The sequence below is a fragment of the Heterodontus francisci genome, chromosome 14 (assembly GCF_036365525.1).
Source record: "Heterodontus francisci isolate sHetFra1 chromosome 14, sHetFra1.hap1, whole genome shotgun sequence".
Lineage (NCBI taxonomy): Eukaryota > Metazoa > Chordata > Chondrichthyes > Heterodontiformes > Heterodontidae > Heterodontus > Heterodontus francisci.
In genome coordinates this window covers 40,615,031-40,627,796 of record NC_090384.1, presented here as the reverse complement: position 1 = coordinate 40,627,796, position 12,766 = coordinate 40,615,031, and the positions used below count along the sequence as shown (strand labels likewise).

Sequence of the window (12,766 nt, the reverse complement as noted above, 5' to 3'; positions counted from 1 at the left end):
GCTCTCTGGGGTTTGGGTGTATTGATTATAATTTATACTGAATGTGTTTGGATGGTGTTGAGCTCTCTGGGGTTTGGGTGTATTGATTATAATTTATACTGAATGTGTTTGGATGGTGTTGAGCTCTGTGGGTTTTGGGTGTATTGATTATAATTTATAATGAATGTGTTTGGATGGTGTTGAGCTCTCTGGGGTTTGGGTGTATTGATTATAATTTACACTGAATGTGTTTGGATGGTGTTGAGCTCTGTGGGTTTTGGGTGTATTGATTATAATTTATACTGAATGTGTTTGGATGGTGTTGAGCTCTGTGGGGTTTGGGTGTATTGATTATAATTTATACTGAATGTGTTTGGATGGTGTTGAGCTCTCTGGGGTTTGGGTGTATTGATTATAATTTATACTGAATGTGTTTGGATGGTGTTGAGCTCTCTGGGGTTTGGGTGTATTGATTATAATTTATACTGAATGTGTTTGGATGCTGTTGAGCTCTGTGGGGTTTGGGTGTATTGATTATAATTTACACTGAATGTGTTTGGATGGTGTTGAGCTCTGTGGGGTTTGGGTGTATTGATTATAATTTACACTGAATGTGTTTGGATGGTGTTGCGCTCTGTGGGGTTTGGCTGTATTGATTATAATTTATACTGAATGTGTTTGGATGGTGTTGAACTCTGTGGGGTTTGGGTGTATTGATTATAATTTACACTGAATGTGTTTGGATGGTGTTGAGCTCTGTGGGGTTTGGGTGTATTGATTATAATTTATACTGAATGTGTTTGGATGGTGTTGAGCTCTGTGGGGTTTGGGTGTATTGATTATAATTTATACTGAATGTGTTTGGATGGTGTTGAACTCTGTGGGGTTTGGGTGTATTGATTATAATTTACACTGAATGTGTTTGGATGGTGTTGCGCTCTGTGGGGTTTGGCTGTATTGATTATAATTTATACTGAATGTGTTTGGATGGTGTTGAACTCTGTGGGGTTTGGGTGTATTGATTATAATTTACACTGAATGTGTTTGGATGGTGTTGAGCTCTGTGGGGTTTGGGTGTATTGATTATAATTTATACTGAATGTGTTTGGATGGTGTTGAGCTCTGTGGGGTTTGGGTGTATTGATTATAATTTATACTGAATGTGTTTGGATGGTGTTGAACTCTGTGGGGTTTGGGTGTATTGATTATAATTTACACTGAATGTGTTTGGATGGTGTTGAGCTCTGTGGGGTTTGGGTGTATTGATTATAATTTATACTGAATGTGTTTGGATGGTGTTGAGCTCTGTGGGGTTTGGGTGTATTGATTATAATTTATAATGAATGTGTTTGGATGGTGTTGAGCTCTGTAGGGTTTGGGTGTATTGATTATAATTTATACTGAATGTGTTTGGATGGTGTTGAGCTCTGTGGGGTTTGCGTGTATTGATTATAATTTATAATGAATGTGTTTGGATGGTGTTGAGCTCTGTGGGATTTGGGTGTATTGATTATAATTTATAATGAATGTGTTTGGATGGTGTTGAGCTCTGTGGGGTTTGCGTGTATTGATTATAATTTATAATGAATGTGTTTGGATGGTGTTGAGCTCTGTGGGGTTTGGGTGTATTGATTATAATTTATAATGAATGTGTTTGGATGGTGTTGAGCTCTGTGGGGTTTGGGTGTATTGATTATAATTTATAATGAATGTGTTTGGATGGTGTTGAGCTCTGTGGGGTTTGGCTGTATTGATTATAATTTATACTGAATGTGTTTGGATGGTGTTGGGCTCTGTGGGGTTTGGGTGTATTGATTATAATTTACACTGAATGTGTTTGGATGGTGTTGAGCTCTGTGGGGTTTGAGTGTATTGATTATAATTTATAATGAATGTGTTTGGATGGTGTTGAGCTCTGTGGGGTTTGGCTGTATTGATTATAATTTATACTGAATTTGTTTGGATGGTGTTGAGCTCTGTGGGGTTTGGGTGTATTGATTATAATTTATACTGAATGTGTTTGGATGGTGTTGAGCTCTGTGGGGTTTGGGTGTATTGATTATAATTTATACTGAATGTGTTTGGATGGTGTTGAGCTCTGTGGTGTTTGGCTGTATTGATTATAATTTATACTGAATGTGTTTGGATGGTGTTGAGCTCTGTGGTGTTTGGCTGTATTGATTATAATTTATACTGAATGTGTTTGGATGGTGTGGAGCTCTGTGGTGTTTGGCTGTATTGATTATAATTTATACTGAATGTGTTTGGATGGTGTTGAGCTCTGTGGGGTTTGGGTGTATTGATTATAATTTATACTGAATGTGTTTGGATGGTGTGGAGCTCTGTGGTGTTTGGCTGTATTGATTATAATTTATACTGAATGTGTTTGGATGGTGTTGAGCTCTGTGGTGTTTGGCTGTATTGATTATAATTTATACTGAATGTGTTTGGATGGTGTTGAGCTCTGTGGTGTTTGGCTGTATTGATTATAATTTATACTGAATGTGTTTGGATGGTGTTGAGCTTTGTGGGGTTTGGGTGTATTGATTATAATTTACACTGAATGTGTTTGGATGGTGTTGAGCTCTGTGGTGTTTGGCTGTATTGATTATAATTTATACTGAATGTGTTTGGATGGTGTTGAGCTCTGTGGGGTTTGGGTGTATTGACTATAATTTATACTGAATGGGTTTGGATGATGTCGAGCTCTGTGGGGTTTGGGTGTATTGATTATAATTTATACTGAATGGGTTTGGATGATGTCGAGCTCTGTGGGGTTTGGGTGTATTGATTATAATTTATACTGAATGTGTTTGGATGGTGTTGAGCTCTGTGGGGTTTGCGTGTATTGATTATAATTTATACTGAATGGGTTTGGATGATGTCGAGCTCTGTGGGGTTTGGGTGTATTGATTATAATTTATACTGAATGTGTTTGGATGGTGTTGAGCTCTGTGGGGTTTGGGTGTATTGATTATAATTTATACTGAATGTGTTTGGATGGTGTTGAGCTCTGTGGGGTTTGGGTGTATTGATTATAATTTACACTGAATGTGTTTGGATGGTGTTGAGCTCTGTGGGGTTTGAGTGTATTGATTATAATTTACACTGAATGTGTTTGGATGGTGTTGAGCTCTGTGGGGTTTGGGTGTATTGATTATAATTTACACTGAATGTGTTTGGATGGTGTTGAGCTCTGTGGGGTTTGGGTGTATTGATTATAATTTACACTGAATGTGTTTGGATGGTGTTGAGCTCTGTAGGGTTTGGGTGTATTGATTATAATTTACACTGAATGTGTTTGGATGGTGTTGAGCTCTGTGGGGTTTGGGTGTATTGATTATAATTTATACTGAATGTGTTTGGATGGTGTTGAGCTCTGTGGGGTTTGGGTGTATTGATTATAATTTATAATGAATGTGTTTGGATGGTGTCGAGCTCTGTGGGGTTTGAGTGTATTGATTATAAATTATAATGAATGTGTTTGGATGGTGTTGAGCTCTGTGGGGTTTGGGTGTATTGACTATAATTTATACTGAATGTGTTTGGATGGTGTCGAGCTCTGTGGGGTTTGGGTGTATTGATTATAATTTATAATGAATGTGTTTGGATGGTGTCGAGCTCTGTGGGGTTTGAGTGCATTGACTATAATTTATACTGAACGTGGATGGTGTTGGGTTCGTTATATATTCGCTCTGATCCCTGTGACTATGGCTGGATGAGGGGAGACTGGCTGTAATGTAGACGGGATGTGACTAGATGGCGCAGGGTATGTTGTGTGTAATTTATTTGTGTGGGGATGCTGGAGATTGAGTACACTGGCTGTAATGTATATGGAGGGTGTGTAGATGGCGCAGGGCTGTGTGCCGGAGACTGCAGCTGGGATTTCGGGCACTCCCGGTTGAGTCCAGTGGAAGATGGCGGCTCAGGATCGGGAGCGGGATCAGGCCCGCAGTGATAACGCCAAACACAAGAGGAAGGAGCAGCTGAAGCGCTGGCTGGGCTCGGAGACTGACCGGGAGTCGGAGCGGCCCCGGACGAAGCAGCTCCGTGTGAAGTTCGCCGAGGGAGCCGTGTTTCTGGCTGCCTGTTCGAGCGGGGACCAGGACGAGGTGGAGAAGCTGCTGCTGAAAGGAGCTGACATCAATTACACCAATGTGGACGGACTGACCGCCCTGCACCAGGTAAGAGATCGGCCGGAGGCTCTCGCTGACCTCCTTCAGCAGCCCGGAGTGGGGGACGAATCAGACTGAAACCACTCCGCAACTTGTCAACTCATCGGGGGCAAAGCTCCGGGAGTGAGCCGGCTCTGCAGTTGGGTATGGTGCAGCCGCTGTCCCGGAGCCAGCACCCAGGGTTCATTCACAACCTACCTGTAGTTTTAAAGTAAAGACCAGAAGCAATGGAATAAATGTCTCAAGGGTTGAGATCGTCTCGAAAGGAAATGGGTTGGCGGCAACTTACTTAATTGCTTCTGAGTACTTTTTAGCGGAGAGCTGAGTCTTGGACAGACGGTCTGGGTTCAAGGTCCTGGATCCAGGCCCTGGGGTCGGGGTCGGGGTCCGGATCTGGGTCTTACTCTCCAGCTCTTATGTGTCCTCCGCTCCGGGCGATGCACAGGGTTTGGATGCTGTAGTTTCTCCGCATATGTTGCAGCCCGGCCGGAATCACGGGCTGATCTGCAGCCGAATCGGGGAATGGAAAATGTCCTTTTAAAGAGCGCGATCCATATCCATAGCCCGAGTAAGGTGAGCAAGCGCAGGGAGAGGGGCAGTGCTGCTGTCGCCTTACTCTGTCCCGATTGCTGAGCTTCACAGTCGCCTCTTGGTCATTCTGGTTAACACGGGTTAGACTCAAAGAAAGGCGGACACCACTGGAAAGAAACAGCCAGCAGGTGATTTAGAATGACAGGATAAGCTTTGGAGGAACAGCATTGGTTTGATTTGTCAGTGTTCAGTAACTGGCGGGCCCTCGGATTTATTGGCGTTAATCTTTGGCCGAGGTCAGCATTTCTGTCACTGTCACTTTGGGAGCTGACAGCTCAGGAGTCCAGGCATCATTTGTATGCCAACTCCTTGCAATCCAAAAGCTAATCCTCCCTGCTCTCACACACTGCTGTGTATCATCATTTCCTTCAAATATTTATACAGTTTTTCTTTGAAAGATGCAATGTTCACTGCCTGTGCCCAAAGCATTTCATGTTCCAACAATCCTCTGCAAATAAATTTATTTTAACAAATATAAAGAAAAGCTTGGAAAAATAGTGTTTTTGTTAGAACAGAGAAGACTAAAGTTGATTTTGGTATTTGTTTTAAAATAATGAAGAGGTGGGACTAAGTAGGTAGAAAGAGATGGGTTTTCAAGCAGTTGGGGGAGGGATTCTACAGGAAGGGGGCACAAGGTTTACATAAAAGATTGTGAGGCTGTGGAATGCAACTTTGAAGGATAGGTTGAAGGAAAGGTGAATAAAGCACATCAGATTAGGGCAACTGCTGGTATGGAGGATAAACTACCAACATGGACTGGTTGGGCCAAAGAACCCTATTTCTTGTAATTTCTGCACAATTCTATGTAACCCCTCTCACTTCCTTAGTGACAGTTTTTAAGTAGCTGATCCCTTTCTCACTGTCCAATAGAAAGCAATAGATAAATACATTGGATCAGCTGTTGATCATAGAAATTCACAATCAAACTGTACATTGTAGCTTGAGAAAGCCACCTGAGCTTACACTCTACCGTTAGTTTAGGAGTGCATCTTAAACCACAAAAGATCATAAATCCTAAATGTTAGTTTTTGTTATGTTGTGCAGTAAAATAAAAAGAATAACTTGCATTAATATAATGCCATTAATCACCTCAATGTCCCAAAACACTTTATAACTAATTAAATACTTTCAAAGTGTAGTTACTGATGTAATAAGAACATAAGAAAAAGGAGCGGGATAGGCCATTTCGGCCTTTTGAGTCTGCTGTACCAGTTTATAAAAATCGTGGCTGATCGTCTACCTCAACGGGGTGACACAGTGGTGCAGTGGTTAGCACCGCAGCCTCACAGCTCCAGGGACCCGGGCTCAATTCTGGGCACTGCCTGTGCAGAGTTTGCAAGTTCTCCCTGTGACCGCGTGGGTTTTCGCCGGGTGCTCCGGTTTCCTCCCACAGCCAAAGACTTGCAGGTGATAGGTAAATTTACCATTGTAAATTGTCACTAGTATAGGTAGGTGGTAGGGAATATGGGATTACTGTAGGGTTAGTATAAATGGGTGGTTGTTGGTCGGCACAGACTCGGTGGGCCGAAGGGCCTGTTTCAGTGCTGTATCTCTAAATAAATAAATAAACCACCTTCCCACAATCCCCATATCTCTTGATTCCTTTAGTATCCAAAAATCTATCGATCGCTGTTTTGCGTATACTCAAAAACTGAGCACTTACAGCCTTTTGGGTAGAGAACCCGCGACCTCTACCAGCAAGAAGGACAAGGTCAGCAAATACATGGGAACACCACCGCCTGCATGTTCCCCTCCAAGTCACACACCATCCTGATTTGGAACTATATCGCCTTTCCTTCACTGTCGCTGGGTCAAAATCCTGGAACTCCCTTCCTAACAGCACTGTGGACTGAAGCGGTTCAAGAAGGCAGCTCACCACCACCTTCTCAAGGGCAACTAGGGATGGGCAATAAATGCTGGCCTGGCCAGTGACGCCCACATCCCATGAATGAATAAAAAAAAAATTCCAAAGATTCACAACCTTCTGAGTGAAGAAATCTTACCTCATCTCAGTCTCAAATGACCAACCCTTTATTCTAAGACTGTGACGCCTATTTCTAGACTCCTCAGTCAGGGGAACCATTCTCGTAGAATCTACCTTGTCAAACCCCTTAAAATTTTTATATATTTAGGTTTCTTCTAAATTTTAGGGAAGGTAGACCTAGTCTGCAAAATCTCTCTTCATAGAACAATCTCCCATCCCAGGAATCAGTCCAGTGAACCTCCGTTGCACTTCCTTTAAGGCAAGTACATCCTTCCTTAGATAATGAAACCAGAACAGTACTCCAGGTGTGATCTCATCAATGCCCTATACAATTGCATTAAGACTCCTTTATTCTTATGTCTCCAATCCTTTTCAATAAAGGCTAACATACCATTTGCTTTCCTAATTAATTGCTGTAGTTTGTAATTAATGTACAAGGACACCCAGGCCCCTCTCAATACAAACATTTCCCAGTCTTTCACCATTTAAAAAATATCTTGCTTTTTCTATTTTTCTGACCAAAGACATTCCTTCACATTATGTTCCATCTGTCATATTCTTGCCCACTCATTTAACCTGTCTATATCCCTTTGTAGCCTCTTTGCATCCTCCTCATAGCTTACTTTCCCACCTAGCTTTTTATCGTCAGCAAACTTGGATATGTTATACTCGGTCCCCTCATCTAAGTCAGTGATATGGATTGTAAATAGCTGAGGCCCAAGCACGATCCTTGAAGTACCCCACTAGTTCTAGCCTGCTAACCTGAAAATGACCTGTTTATTTCAATTCCCTGTCCATTAACCGGTCCTCAATTGATGCTAATTTTTATTACCCCCAGTCCTGTGAGCCCTAATTTTCTGTCCATTAACCAATCCATGCTAATATATTATCTCAATTTTAATTTTCTGTAATAACCTAATGTGTGGCACCTTATCAAATGCTTTTTGAAATTCAACTGCACTACATCCACTGAATCCCCTTTATCTCCCTCCTAGTACAATCTCAAAAGAACTCAACAGATTTGTCATAAATCCCAGTTGCCTCTGCCCAATCATATTATGACTTTTCTAAGTTGCCTGTTACTACATCCCTAATAATGGGTACTAGCATTTTCTTTACCACTGATGTCAGGCTAACTGGTCTATAGTTCCTTGTTTTCTCTCGCCTTCCTTTCATGAACAGTGGGATTATGTTTACTACCTCATAGTTGGCAGGGACCATTCTAAAATTTAGGGAATTTTGGGAGATCAAAACCAGTACATCCACTATCTCTGTAATCACCTCTTTTTAAAAATGTAGATCATCAGGTCCAGAGATTTGTCGGCTTTTAGTCTTGTTCATTTCTCCAGTACCAGTTATTTCATACGAATTTCTTTAAGTTCCTAGTTTCCACTAGACCCTTAGTTCCTCATTATTTCCAGAATGCTTTTTCTGTTTTCTACTGTGAAGATAGTTGCAAAGTATTTGTTTAATACCCCTGCCAGTTCCTTATTCCCCATTATGATTTCTCTTGCCTCTACCTGTAAGGGACACGTGTGCTATTCTTTTTGGCAACATTATAAGCAACCTCCATTATTTGAATCATATCTTTAACTTCTGTGGTTAGGCATGGTTGAACCTCTTTTCCTGTGGGTTTTTTTGTTCCTTCAAGGAATGTATATTCATTGTGAATTATGAAATATTTCTTTAAATGTTAGCCATTTCCTATTTACCACCATAACTTTTAATCTAGTTTCCCAATCTACCTCAGCCAACTCACCCCTTCAGACCTATGTAGTTTGTTTTGTTCAGATTTAAGACCCTAGTTTTGGACTTAACTAAATTACATACAAACTCAGTATAAATTCTTCATATTATGATCACTCTTTCCCTGACACTCCTTTATTATAACTTATTAATTAACCCTGTCTCATTGCACAATACTAGATTTAAAATAGCCTGTTCCCTAGTTGGTTCCTTGACATACTGACCTAGAAAACTATCGTGGATGCATTTCATGAACTCGCCCTCCACACTTTTACTGTATATTTGGTTTACCCGGTCTTTGGGAAGTTTAATGTCCCGATGATTACTGTATTACCCTTCTTACATGTGCCTCTAAATTGCCGATTTATATTCTGCTTGACAACACTACAATTACTATTGAGGGGCCGACAAACTAATCCCGTCATTGTTTTCTGCCCCTTGTTGTTACTTAGCTCCGCCCAACTGATTCTCCATCTTGATTTTCCCAGCTAACGTCCTTTCTCTTTATTGGGTTTACCCCAAACTTTATTATCAGGGTTACCCCCCCCCCCCCCCTCCCCTTTTCCATTTTGCCTAGCTCTTCTAAAAGTCAAGTATCTGAATATTTAGTTCCAAACCTTGGCCACATTACAACCAAGTCTCTCCGCAGGGACCATTCTATTAGATCAAACCTGTTTATTTCCATCTGTGTTATTAATTCATCTATTTTGTGATGAATGATTTGTGATTTCAGATATAGTGCCTTTAGCTTTAACATTTTTCTGTTTTTCTCTATTGTCACTTTCGTCACTAATGCCATATTACCTTTAAGCACTCTGACCTTCCTGACCCATTTTGCCCAAATTACTGCTTTGCTGTACAGCCTTGACATTCCTCTAGCTGCCTTTGAATTTACCCTTTCCTGACTCCTTGGTGCACACCGCACCCCGCCCGCGCCCCTCCACCTTCATTAATTTAAAACCCTATCTACTGCACGAGTTATTCAATTTGCCAGGATGCTGGTCCTAACCTGGTTTAAGTGGAACCCATCCCAGTGGAACAGCTCCTTCTTTTCACAGTGCTGGTACCCCATGAATTGAAACCCCTGCTTGTCACTCAACTCTTTCAGCCACGGTTCTAATCTGTTTGTCCCAATACCAATTTTCACATGGTTTAGGTAACAATCCTGAGATTATTACCTTGCTCTCTACATCTCTCAGCAGAACCTCATTCATAGTTCTACCTATGTTGTTGGTTCCGATGTGGACCTTGGTAACTGGATCCTCTCCCTCACATTCCAAATTCTTTTCCAGCAGCGAGGAGGTATCCTTAACCCTGGTACCAGGTAGTTAACATAATGTTCCCAATTCCCGGCCGTAGCTGCAGAGATTGGTATCTATCCCTCTAGCACTATAAGATTCCTTCACTCCCCCTTGAATGACACATGGTGCTGTGGTTAGTTTTCCTATCCACCATGCAGACTTTGTCCTCATCCACACAGGCAACAAGTACCTTGTACCTGTTGGATAAGGGCAAAGGCTGAGGTTCCTGTAGCGCTACACATCGGGTTCTCTTACCTGCCTGACTCGCAGTCATTCCCTTCTGTCCCAAAGCATTAACCAGACCTGTACAACATTCTATCCTAAGGGGTGCGAGTGCCTCCTGGATCAAAGTGTCCAAGTAACTCAACCCCCTCCATGATGCCATGCAATGTCTGCACCTCAGAATCCAGCTCAACAACTCTGAGCTGAAGTTCCTCAAGATGCAGCCACTTACTGCAGATGTGGCTGTCTGAGATCACGATACTCCACAAACCCCTACATGCTGCCATTACAGCATATCACCTGCATTGCCATCCCTATCTAACCTTGTTTTATTTATTTAATTAAACATTTTTGTATTTAATCAGCTTAGTTTATTTAGTTTTGAACTAATTACTTGATCTGGTTTAATTTGGTTGGCATCTTTCCATCTACGAAACATGATGGACACACAACAAACAATTCATTTAGGTGGTGTGTCTTCTCTTGGTGCATTTTTGCTGATGGCTGTGAAGGCCAATCCTTGAGATGCAGGTTCTGCCACAAGTGCTGCATGTGAAGTTGCTAGTTGTTCTTTTTGACGTTGGTGCCTGTTGCCAAGTTGTTGTAGCAACTGGTCATTGTGGTAGTGCACACCAGTCCACAGGATGTGTCACCATTTCCCTCTTTTGCCAGTTAGTGACTACCAAGTGTGATAGTCATATTTAGGGCCTTCATGTCACACTTGCAAGCATCCTTGAAGCAGAGATTTTGGTGCCCTACTGATCATCTGACCACGGCTACCTCACCATACAAGGTCCTTGAGTATGCGACCGTCTTCTATCCTGTGGACGTTACCAATCCACTGAAGCCGCCTCTGTTTGATTAGTGCCAACACACTTGGGATCTCTGTCTTTGAGAGGACTGCTGCATTTGTGATCTTGTCCTGCCAGGATTTACCCATAATGTGCTACAGACAGCGAAGAAGGACATTTTTGACCTCCTTTGCCTGTTAGCTGTAAGCCACCCATGTTTCGCAGTCACACAGCAAGGTGCTGAGAACACGGGCCTAATAAACCATCAGCTTGGTCCTAAGGGTTAGCTTGGTGTTATCCCATGTGTGTTTCGCAGGTCGGCCAAAGGTGGTAGCTGCTTTCCCTGTTTGTGTATCAAGCTCTGCATCAAGGGACAGATTGTCTGTCACCGTAGAGCCAAGATAACAGAATTTGCTTACCACTTCCAGTGGGGTGTTATTTAGTGTGATCAGGGAGGAGATGCAACACTTTGAGCCATGACCACAGTTTTCTTGACACTTGTAGTTAAGGAGAGCAAGTTACAGGCATGGGAGAGACAGTCCATGAGGTCTTTGTAACTGAGTTTCTGTGTGAGCGATTAGCACAGCATCTTCACTGTAGAGGAATTCTCTGAACAGGATGTGATGTGTTTAAGGTTCTAGGTATATTAAATTAAATATTAATTTATAACTTAGCCCTGCCACCTCGTCTTGTGCTGTGATGCCGCTTTGTGATTTTTTTTCTCTCCAGTGCCGCTCACAGCTGCTCAGAGTTCCCACATTTTTTTAATCCAAATGTAGATAAGAAGATGTCATTGTGTATGGCTGATGCACCTCGGCCCAGCTCTACATCTCTAGCTCGGAGATCAGAAGCAGACCATGAGGGCACCATTTGTTTTCACTGCTTTATCTCTTATTGTGTGAGCGTGAAGCTTGAGTTACTGGAGATTGCACCATGATTGGTGAATTCAAGTCAATGATGTCTAAATTTAAACTCTATACTGACTTCAAAATTAAGATTTCTTTTCAGTGTATTGAGATCTTTTTCATTTTTTTGGTAGGTAAATTGAATTCAGGTCTGGTGATGGGGAATTTGGTTTAGTGTGAGAGCCTGTACTGCTAAACGGGTTAAACAATCATAGAATGATACAGGACTGAAGCAGACCATTCAGCCTATTGAGCCTGTGGCAGCTGTTTGAAAGAGCTGTTTAATTAGTTCCACTCCCCTGCTCTTTCCCCATAGTCCTGCAAGTTTTTCTCCTTCAAATATTTATCCAATTCCCTTTTGAAAGTTATTATTGAATGTGCTTCCATCAGTCTTTCAGGCAGTACATTACAGACTATAACTCACTGCCTTTAAAAAGAAAATGTTTCCTTGTGTCACCTCTGGTTCTTTTGCCAATTACCTTTAAATTTGTGTCTTCTAGTTACCTACTGTTCTGACACTGGGAAGTTTCTCCTTAATTGCTCCATCAAAACTCCTCATACTTCTGAGCACCTATCAAATTTCCTTTAACTGTCTCTGCTCTAAGATGAACAATTCCAGCTTCTCTAGTCTTTCCACATAACTGAACTCATGCATCCCTGGTAACATTTCAGGATGCCTTATGTACTCTCTCCAAGGCTTAACATCCCTCCTAAAGTGTGGTCCCCAGAATTGGTCGTAATACTTCAGCTGGGGTATAACCAGTGTTTTATGATCATCAAGCTTAACTTCCTTGCTTTTGTATTCTACGCCTCTTGATAATAGGAGATAATGTTCCGATCCTGCCCAACCCCATTTTGGACTTTACATTAGTAACTATGTTGAATGGTGTGTTGTATGCTTGCTCAGGGGACAGCATGCTGACATCTACTCTCATTTTCACTGTAAGGTCATAAATAATGTCAAACATTGCACGTTGACCCTGAGTAAGGCGCGCAGCATGTTGTCAAAGAAGCCCAAAAGCACAACACATCCAAGTTAAACATGTACGGAAACAAAAACAAGAAATGCTGG

At 41.8% G+C, this 12,766-nt stretch overlaps 1 protein-coding gene across 4 annotated transcripts in view; it reads left to right on the top strand.

Moving 5' to 3' along the window:
* The first annotated feature begins 3,830 nt into the window (after positions 1-3,830).
* The window catches only part of LOC137376988 (protein phosphatase 1 regulatory subunit 12A-like), a 190,686-nt gene continuing 181,750 nt past the window's right edge, over positions 3,831-12,766 (top strand). For all 4 annotated transcript variants that reach the window (XM_068046047.1, XM_068046048.1, XM_068046049.1 and 1 more), the window contains exon 1: positions 3,831-4,163. In XM_068046047.1, the coding sequence (XP_067902148.1) occupies positions 3,897-4,163 (267 nt within the window). In that variant the 5' untranslated portion in view covers positions 3,831-3,896. The remainder of the gene's footprint in view (positions 4,164-12,766) is intronic.